Source organism: Geospiza fortis, unplaced genomic scaffold (genome assembly GCF_000277835.1).
Source record: "Geospiza fortis unplaced genomic scaffold, GeoFor_1.0 scaffold450, whole genome shotgun sequence".
In the NCBI taxonomy this organism is placed as follows: domain Eukaryota; kingdom Metazoa; phylum Chordata; class Aves; order Passeriformes; family Thraupidae; genus Geospiza; species Geospiza fortis.
The window spans coordinates 782,676-793,204 of NW_005054416.1; the positions used below are offsets into that span (position 1 = coordinate 782,676).

The window sequence follows — 10,529 nt, forward strand, 5'->3', positions numbered from 1 at the left end:
TTCTGATCTCTAAAACATGGAAAAGAGAGGCAGAAGGAAGATTTTAAAAATTTCCCAAACTACCTGGAATCCACTATGTTTGCCTGTGTCCTCAGGCCTGTTTGCTACTGTGGCACCTTCATGACTGGTGGCTGTGGCTCCTCCTGATGGCCTTACTTGTGCTGGCTACTCCTCACAGAGCACTTCCATTCAGGACACAAGGTGTTACTGTGATGCTTTGCAAGGAGAGGAGTTACTTAACTGGCTGGGAAAGCTGTGTCTAATGCTGTCCTCTGTTGCACATTTTTCTGCTAAAATTCTGCTGATGGACATCTGAAATGAGCAGTTTATAGAGCTGCACTGAATCACTTGGAGCCAAAAAATATTTCTGAACTATCAAAAAAAGGCAAAAAGAGATAACAAAAAACAACCCAGGGAGTCTCTAAAGTATAATGCTAGAAATACACTATAAGTCATTACTAGTGAAATGTATAAACATTGGGCATTTAAAAATTTATGTGAATGAAAAATATTCAAGTTCATAACCCAGTATCCTACACTGTTGATAACACAATAAACACAATATAGGTAACCAGTTTTATTGCTATTTTAAAAATTATTATTATTATTATTATTATTGAAGACTATGCTTCTCAAGCTGCCTGATGAAGGAAAAAACTTCTTTTGGCATAACAAGCTCCTTCAAACATAAAGATAAGTTATCTAAATACTTTATTCAGGAAAATATTTGATAAACTGCTAGTGTTGTTATAACAACTAATTACTTCTGTAACAATATGATTATATGAATTCTTTTTACCATGAGGCAGTTTTCATGAGAATACATTGTCCAGACAAACATATCCACCATAGTTTATTTTTTAGGGAGTACTGTAGACATCCCATATCACCTGAGACGTTTATTATGAAAGCCACACTTAAATACACTGAAAAAATCTCCAGTATAAGTCTTGTTCAAGGATTTTTTTGTCTCCCTCCGTCAAATATCTCATGTGGAAGAATGATAATGGTTTCAATAAATAAAGCAGTAAATTATGATACAACAAAGGTATCTAAGTAAGTTATTCATTGCTGTGTATATACACACACATCAGCATCTTTGTACCCTTCTTTGGGCATTTGAATGACAGTGGGTTAATCCTTTGACTTTTTACTCCCTTGTAAACAGAACTGTTTCTTCTGTTTGTAAACAGACATTTTTTAAAGCAGCATGCAGCTACTGAATGGAAATAAGCTAATCTACATGCGGAAGAACTACAGTGCCAGTTTTAATTTTAGGTATAAGGCTAGCAGACATCCTCCAGCCAGATATAAAAAACTTTTTGTTATATATTGATCTAAATTCCATGCACATAGTTAATGTAGTGCATGTTGTTAATAGCATATTCCTAATTGCTTCTTTATTAAAGATGAAAAATAAGCTGTAATATGGATTTGTAGAATTTATTTCAAGTAAATAGGATACCATGTTCTTCTGCAAGAATATTTGTTGCCAAAGATGAAATCATTAAAAAACCAAGGTTTCATATGTTAAAGATAGAGAAAATATGAGTATTTACAGTCACTTATGTTTAAAAGCACTGCTAAGTTCTGTGTGCTTTATTTTATACTTCCATCAAGAACTGTACATTCTTTCCTTTAAACTTCTGCTTCTAGACATTTTACTGTGGCCTCAGGCTTAGTTTTACACTCTTCTACCTTATTTCCATTATTCTGTGTTTCCTTCTCAGGTGTTTGGTCATTTGATTTTGTCTCTTTGAGAGCAGTAGTTACAACTGTTTCTTTTTGCTGCTTCTTGTTTAAAAATGGTAAGGTTTTCTTGTACCTTTAAAAAGAAAAAAAGATAGTAAAGCAGAAATACTGACATAGTTTGGTAGTATCACTCAAACAGCTAGAATTAAATTACCATACTCAAGCAGAAGTCTCTCAAAGGATAGTGGCTTGCTAGATCATTGTGCTTTTTCCAGCAGTGTGCTTTCTAAAGAAATATTTTGGTATCTTTTTTAAAAACAGACAAGGCATATTCAGGATTTGTAGTACACAATGTTAAAGCTGTCTGGGCCAGGGCGTGAGAACTGCACATTTCTTAGTAGCATTTAATGATGCACTTTGTTGAAGGTCCTTAAGTTTGACAAATGAGTTTAACAATTATTTTTTTCTGAGCAAAATCACAGTGCAATAATAAAAACTTTCACCTTGAGTGTGACATAGAAAAAAAAAGGATAAAACTGGTTTATGTATGAAGAGATGCACATTTCAGTGTTGCTATTTTGACACACTTGGAAATGTTTCCCACTAGGCATGATTGCCCAATTAAAAGTAGGCAATATTTTTTTGCGTTCCTTTTCTAAAGCAGGGAGTGGCAACAGCAACAACAAACTTATCTGCATAAAAACAGGGTTTAAGATTTTTTCAATTTGTGCAACACTATTATGTTATCATCAATACTTCTCTGTTCTTTAGTATATATTTGAAATATTCAGTGATTGCACTCTAGGAGTTATGTCATTCCAAGAGAGAGAAAAAAAAAGGCAACTTACTTTTTGATATAACAGACTGCTAGAACAACAGAAATAATGAAGAAGATGATTGCCAGTACAAGAAGTGCAGTGGGGATACCTGGAGGCAAAAGTGATACAAGCACAGGGTTTTTATTTATGTACTTAAAGCTGATGTCCTGAAGGCTTAAGAGCAAAAATCTGGATTCTTCTAAAATCAGCCTCTTATAGGAGTACATACATATGAACTGAATAATAGAATATTAGGAAGATCAAAAGGTGAGTTACTCCTGCTCATTTCTTTCAGGATAAGCTGAAAACTGGTGTTTAGGCCATCCCTAACAGATATTTGTCTGCTCAGTGGTGGGTTTTTACAACCTGCTTGGAAACACATTCTTGTTATTAACTATCCTTACAGTTAGCTTGCCTTTCCTCATTTTTGGTCTGTTTCTCCACTGCTGTGTATTAGGATTGCTTACTCACACCTCGTATCTCAAGAACAATTATCCTTCAAACTTTCTTGGCTTCTCTTGGTTTTAAGAACCTGGTAAGTTTTCCATTACACTGAGAGTGTTTGCCAAGATTTTTTTTAAATTTTTTTTTTACCCCAAATCACATTAATCAGAATGAACTTACACAATTTCACATTAAAATTTATCATAAAGTATAAAATCAGATCTTAGTTCTTCTTAAAAGCTATTTTAAAATCCTCTGCCCTATAAGCCTTGTTCTGCAAAACCAAAACACTCCTATTCTGCCTCCAGGTTCAGCTATATCAAAATGGATGGTGGAGCAGCAAACAAAAATAGCAGTGAACAGTTTGACTACTGACTTCTACATAAATAGCTCTTTTCATTAAATAACTACCACATAAGGCCTTTACCTCCAAAAACAACAGCATCATTCTTAAAGGCCAGGTGGGGAGTGTGCTTGGGAGAGTGCTCCTCTGGCACTGGTGTGGTGGTGGGCCCCTCTGTTGGTGAGAGTGTTTCAGTTACACAAACCACACGAAATCTCTTTCTCAGGAATTGTCCTGCCTCAGTCACAGCCTCAGCAGACACTGCTGTGATGTTCTCAGTCAAATCAGAGGCTGAAGATGCAGTTAAGTCCCTTGATGCAGTTGATAAAGGAGGTGTAGTTGGGTCTGGTTGACAAGAATTAATCTGTACATCTGCAGCAGGAAAAAGAAATACATAAAAATTGTGTTGGATGCCAGTTTTGTACTTACTGCACACACATTTATTGAAATTGTTCCTCAGTCTTTCCCTTCTGGAATTTTTTTGTTGTTGTTCACAAAAGCTTTACCCAAACCAGGCAAATATATCCTATTTCAAATATGTGGTTACAACCTAGATTTTACAGCTTTTATCATTACTCACATAGTTACACACTCCTTTGAGCAACCATGGTATTCATTTTATGACTCCAAACCAATGACTATATCCCTCATGAAAACTGCACATAAAACCCAACAGTATAACCTCCCACAGAGCAGGAAGCAGCTTAACTGCAGATCCAGTATTGAGAAATATTTCAATTATATTATATATATGTTCAAAATATATGCATGTACTGTTGATACTTGGAAAATTATTTTATTTCCTGTAAAAAAATGTAGCCCATAAAAGTTTCAAATAAATCAGGCACCAGTGTGAGATAATAAAAAGAGTTGATTGTAAGTGGGGAGGAGAGAATGAGAAGTAAAAAACTTCAGGTCTGAAGAAGAATAAGTAATTTCCAGAAATTAAGTCATTTAATAGAAGTAGATGTTGTCTATATAAAACTGTAGCTGCAAGTGAAGTTTCATATGGCGTTGGAAGAGCTGAGCTCTGAATCAGGCTCATGTGAAAGTGTGAAAAGTCTACTTTGCTAGTAAAATTCTCTATTATGTAAAGCTATAAAATTTCACTAAAGTAACAACCAGGTTAACATAAATAACAGGGAAAAGATGTATGTGCTGTTTTCCAAGTGAATCCCCATGAGGAGCCTGATGACGCAGTCACATTTACAGAATGAAATGCCAAAGGGCAGGGGCTTGACACTTTTTCCACTATGGTTTTTCAAGAGCTTTTGGCAAGTTTTTTGGCACAAGAAAATTAACAAAATGAGCTTCTGACAAATATTGTGGAATAGAATGGAAAGAAATGCCTAGAACAGGCAAAAGTTTGGAAATTAAGGACTGCAGAATGTGAAATATACATTAAATGGTTTTCTAACCATTGAGCAAGCTTAACTTTCTTCACACACTCTTACAGTATATATGTATTTATTTTCTTTTAATTGAAGCAAAACAAAGCAAATAATTTGGAGTTGCTTGCTGGCTCTGTAGCATTACCCAATGTACCCAACACTTTCAATGCAGCATAACACATTTCATGCAGTGAATCACCATGTGGCATAGGCCTTCTCACTGCAGTTTTATCCTCAGTCTCTTTGGAGCCTCCACTCTTCACAGGATCTCAGGTCCTTGTATCTTTGCATCTCCATCTTTCTCCTGCTTTCCAACCCTTGTTCACACAGTGTTCCTGAAAACTTTCGGGATTTTTTACACATCCTCTTGCTCTTGTTATCTAAAACTCACTGGCAAAGTCTAGGAATGGATTATAAATAATGAAATGATCCTTTATTTGGTCTAATTATTGGGATATTTGTTATGTAATAACCCCAGATACGAGACACAAGTAGGAGCACAGCATCTCTAGTTGCTTATTTTTAGTTAATACCACAGAAGCCATTAGGAAACAATATTGATCTATTGTGCTGAGATCTAACTTTTATCAAGTTCTCCTGTTGGACTTCAGTCTGTAAATAGCCAGTGAGAGGAAGGGCAAGTCTTTTCAAACCTAGGGTGATACAAATTAAAAAGAGCTGTTGGATTTTACTGATTAGGAATCAAATTAATTTTATGGTCTCTTGCCAGGTCTGGCTTATAATTTAATTTGACTTAATAGACAGAGCTCTTTTTATTAAAAAAAATCCAATTTTCCTCAAGTACCCCACTCTTACCTCACTTTTTGCAAGAGTAGACACACCACACACAGATACCCTGGTTAAAGATTCAATCACTCTCTTTTAAATTATCATGCCCAAATAAATGAAATATATTAAAAGCATTGTGTCAACATTAAGTAATGGTAAAAACAAGTCTTCTTCAAGAGCTTTAATGGCAGCACCACATTATTAATTGGGATTAACTGAATTCACCTTTTGCATTTCTTGGAAGTGTCTGAGCTAAGAACAGCTTGACAATATTTAAGACTGGGGGAAAGGGTCAACAAATTATAGGAAATTACTCCCTTATATGATTTTTTTCATGCAGATTTAAAAAATCTAATATAATCCAAAACACACAGAAAATGCAGTTGTTATGCTTACATACCTGAGGAATTGAAGCAGTAGAGATTAAATTTTTGATCCTTGCCAGCATGCCATTTTACAATTCCAGTATTTCCCTGACCACATTTCTGGTTTGATGTTATCCGAGGAATAACAACAATTCCTTCTTTCACCCATCCAAAACTACAACAAAAAGGATCAGTGCTTTTAGTATGAGATTTGTCCCCAGCCTCAGCTGTGTGTGAAGGTGCTCACTAAAGGCAGTGGGCCACTAACTGATGGCACTTACTTGCATGTTTCAAAGCCATGTTTCAAAGCCTCTTCAACTTGTATTTTACTTGCCAGCTCTAGGTTGAATTTATTGCATCCATGACTTGCTTCTGAGAAATTCACTTTCTGATCAAGATAAATTCCTATACCCTTGATCCTGCAAGGTGAATTAATGGAACCTGTAATTAAGCCATAAAATAGTCAAGGTTAGTATTTGAATACTAACATTTATTCCTCATAAAGAATTTAAGATCAACTGAATTGAACATTTTTTAAAGTTTCTAGCTTAAGGATAGCAGAAAACTAATTTCTAGCATAAAAGACATACTTTAAAAATAGAATGCATTTTTTGAACACAGTAGTCTGGGATTTCAAGTGGTTTGACTGTCATTAGACTAGATGCAGCCCTTTTTCTTTCTTCTCTTTTTTAAAATAAATTAAAGCTAGCTGTTGCACCAAGGCACTGATACTGCTATTACACCCTTCTTATTGAGATGGTAAGGTATATAACGGCAAAGGAATTACACGTAACTTTTCATGAAATTAATATACCAATAAGAAAATAAAAATATTTAATCATTTCTGATGTTCCTTATTCCTCCTAAACTCTTTTCTTTTTTTTTCTAGCTTTGCATGATGCTTCCATCCCTCAGCAACTGTCAAGTGTTCCATTAACTGTGTTTGGCAGGGAGCAGGAAAAGAGGAGATAGGCCAGGTGAGTTTAACACTTTTCCAGGCAGTTCATCCAACTTTTTAAATAGCCACAGCTGGCACGCTCTTTGTGACACCTGCACCAGCAAGTGCATCGCTCAGATTACACCTGCTCTTCTTTCTCATCTCTGTTAAGGGCATAGGACGAAAGTCAGGATTTGGCACAAATAAGGAAAAAGGGTATTACTCTTTTGCTTTCTTATTTTACTGGGAGCATTTACTGGGGAAAAAAAAGATTATTTTGGAGTCACATGCAGTAATTGTCCTGTCAAATGAAACATTTCAGCATTTCATTGCAGACATGTCAGATAACCACCAGCCACAGGTGATACTTCCTTGCTCAATATGTTTGTCAGACTGTACTCACTAGGTGTGTACACTAATGTGTATTTCATAAAATCTCTGCTTCAGAATACAGGCAGTCCATGAACTCTCAAGGCAGGATGAAGTGATGCCCACAAATCCACCCCACAACTTCTTAACAACACAAATTAAACTGAATTTTATGAATGAAAACATAGAACTGGCAGCTAAGCTACTCTTGAGATGAGAAGGGAATAAAGGTGACTAAGCTTGTATGGAGTGCTAAGAAACCAGACAGGCTTTTAGCTCCTGCTCCCTCTGGATGTGATGGGGCTGGAAATGGCTTTTGGAAAATGATGTCTCTGCGGTCCTTAAATTAGTTTAAATATTTGGAAGAGCAATCTTTGAATCAGGTGGCTTTATCTCAGCTGAGAGGGAAAGCCACTGAACCCTTGAGCAATCCCCTCAGACAAACTGTGGGTGCATCCAGCCCTGAGCTGAACAAGAGTCAAGCCCAGACACATTGCAGGGGGATGCAGAGAAGCCCTGGTGCTCAATGAAGGTGTGTGTGCTGTTAACAAGGACATCAAGTCTACCTGAAGATGTTATTGAAGACATATTATTTTCCTGTCTTCACATTTGAGCCAACACAACTTTTAAAAAATGTAATGTTGAGAAAGGAAGCTTCACAATGACCAACTTTACAAATTTCAAATAAAGCTGAGCAGCTGACTGAAAGGAATTTAAGGAAATCCTAGTACCTAGAAAATTACCTAGGTACTTGTGAACTGCTACACTCATTAGTCATCCAATTACAGGACAAATATTGTCACATGTGTATTGCAGGATAGATACACAGCATAATACAGAAATTCAGAGCCAGAAACTTAGGTTGCAAATCATAAGAAAAGTGACTCTAGGTTATGGACCAAAGTTGTGTCTTAAAATTTGCTAGGCCTTTTAAAACAAAACAGTGATTTATTAATACATTTTATAAAAGTTATTAATTTCCCACTGTGAGGAAGGAATCCAAAAAGAGAACAGTAACCTCTTCAAGTCTCTACATAGCTCATTAAATCACCTCTGAACTCTGTTCTAAAGATGACTGAGTTTGTACAGGAAGCAGACTAATCCTTTTAGAAATACATTATCCTTTTTGGTCCACCAGCTGCACATAGCTGTACTTTAAGCTCTGCTCTATTTAGGTAACCTAGTACTGGCACATTCTGCTCAGTACTTTGGTCTTGGGTTAAAAATTTGGTTTACTGAAATTAGTGAGAAGACCTAGACAGAAGAATCTCACAGCAAGACAAAGTTACCATAGAAGAGGAAGAAAATTGTTCAGTTGTTGTAAGCTGTGGATATTGGCCTTGATGTGCATTAGTTCCCTTTTTGGTTTTTTTTTGTGGGGGGGAGCTGTTGTTTTTCTCTTTGCCTTGTGTCTAACCTCCACCCTGATATTAGAGTTCCCTTTGGCTGCTGGTGTCAGGGAGCAGCAAGCATGAGGCTGCTCCACAAGGAAGGGGGCCACGAGCAGAGGGTGACAGGTACAGTCCCACAGCACCTCAGCAGCACCACAGTGGGGATGGTGGCAGGTTTCATTGCCACCCAGAGAGCAAGACAACGAGTCAGACACCCAGAAAGTCCCTTTGGGAACAGCAGGAGATGGTTCTACACATGCCTGGAATCTATCCTGGTGACAAGGTTACCTACAGCCTAAATCCAGAGTCCATGTGTGAAGCCCAGACAGCAAATCACTACAGAAGGGGACAGGACGTGCCACAAAACAGCTCCAAGACACAGCTGGAGATCAGCCCTGAGCTCAACTGGAGCTCTTGGAGCCATGAGGGTGCATGAGAAGGTGTCCCAAGGAAGGGCACTTCCTCAAGCTCTCCTTTTCCCCATTGTACAGTGTTGGTTTTGCTGGAGGACACCACTGTTGTTAGGTACTCCAGTCCTGTGGAATTTCAACAGGACTTGAGTATTTAATTCACTCAGTCCAGAAGTCTTTCAATAGGTGAGAAAATCAACTGTCTGCAATTACTGAATATGTTCTTTAACATAAATAGAACAAGTATTAAATCCTTGAAAAACAGCAAAGCATCTGGAGGCTTTTGGTGTGCATTGAGCTTCTGCAGATATCCCAGCAGCTACTGCAGTAAGGGTAGATTCTGTCAAGTTAATAACAGAGTTTGAAAGAGAACTGGTGTCATGTTTTGCTCTGGTATTTAAAATGATACAAAATGAAGTTACATTTCAAAAGATCTGAGCTTAATCCCTAATGCCATACCAGATCTTTAAAATAATCAGTTTTTTGGCATTTAGATTCAAAGGCTTCAGCATTTTCAACAATTGAATTATATCAACACTGAAAGTTTCCCTATATCCCAGTTTTTGTTGCACTGTATTCTCAAAAACCTGTGGCTTCCTCTGCCAGAAACACATTTACACACACTCCTTCCCGACATTTTTGTTTGTAAATCCAGCTACTTTTTTCAAGACTTTAAAAAGTGGAACTTTACATACCTGTTACAAAATAATTTTGAGCCAGGAATGTCATAACCCAGATGAAAGACACTGCTGAGGTAACTCCAAGATAATTTGCCATTGCCACCAGCTCGGAAAACTCAGAAAAGTAGGAAATTCAAGGTAGTTTGTCTCCTGTGATAAGGAAACTTAAGGTATTGGATGCTGTCAGATGATGAGATGACTTCTGGAAAGCATATGCAGCTGTCACTGCAGTGCTTCATAGAAAGAATGGCAGAGGCAGCGTGGTGGCTGTCCCACTGCAGGGCGAGGTCACGGAGCGGAAATCCCTCGTCACCCTTTCCACTGGCTTTCATGTGGGATTGCTGGAAAATGTCGCTGCTGCTGATTCACAAGCATGGCTGAGGAAGGGAGATAAGGCTGTTACACTGCTAAGTCAGTAAACACTTCGAAAGAAGGTTTTCTTCTGCTGTTTTTTCCTGTTTTACTGATGAACAGATCATTATTCATGTTGCCGATTCATCTGGTTAATAAAACAAATCTTCTATTGTATCACAATATGCCACAAAAGAGTTTTCTTTTTTATTGGAACTGGGAGGGCTTCCCCATTGTCCTATTTGTCTTGATGGAGTAGTTTTACTTTTTTTTTTCCTTAGAGTTCCAATGCAAAAGTAGTTCCCATAACACAGAGGGAAACTTATTTTTTAAGAGATTTGCAGACACATTACTGTAAATGAGATTCCTTTTGAGATCATAGGTACAGAGGTTGTAGTCAGTGCCGTCACTGCTGCCTTTTGTAACATTCCAACAAACAGTGATTCCCTTGGATTGATTCAAAACACAGATGGTCCTCACAGTTGATTTTAAATACTTTCAAGAAGTCGTAGTTTTTTTCCAGAGGTTCCAAAAATCACAAAGCAGGAA

General features: G+C 37.2%; 1 protein-coding gene across 1 annotated transcript; it reads right to left on the bottom strand.

The window, feature by feature from the left end:
* Positions 1 to 1,429: 1,429 nt before the first annotated feature.
* On the bottom strand, positions 1,430 to 9,790 carry LYVE1 (lymphatic vessel endothelial hyaluronan receptor 1). The gene is made up of 6 exons (XM_005426467.2): positions 9,645 to 9,790; positions 6,124 to 6,283; positions 5,878 to 6,017; positions 3,382 to 3,669; positions 2,541 to 2,619; positions 1,430 to 1,825 (listed from the first exon to the last, which is right to left on the bottom strand). Exons 1-6 carry the CDS (start codon positions 9,724 to 9,726, stop codon positions 1,639 to 1,641), a joined length of 936 nt encoding a protein of 311 aa, XP_005426524.1. The 5' UTR covers positions 9,727 to 9,790; the 3' UTR covers positions 1,430 to 1,638.
* Between the last annotated feature and the right edge of the window lie 739 nt (positions 9,791 to 10,529).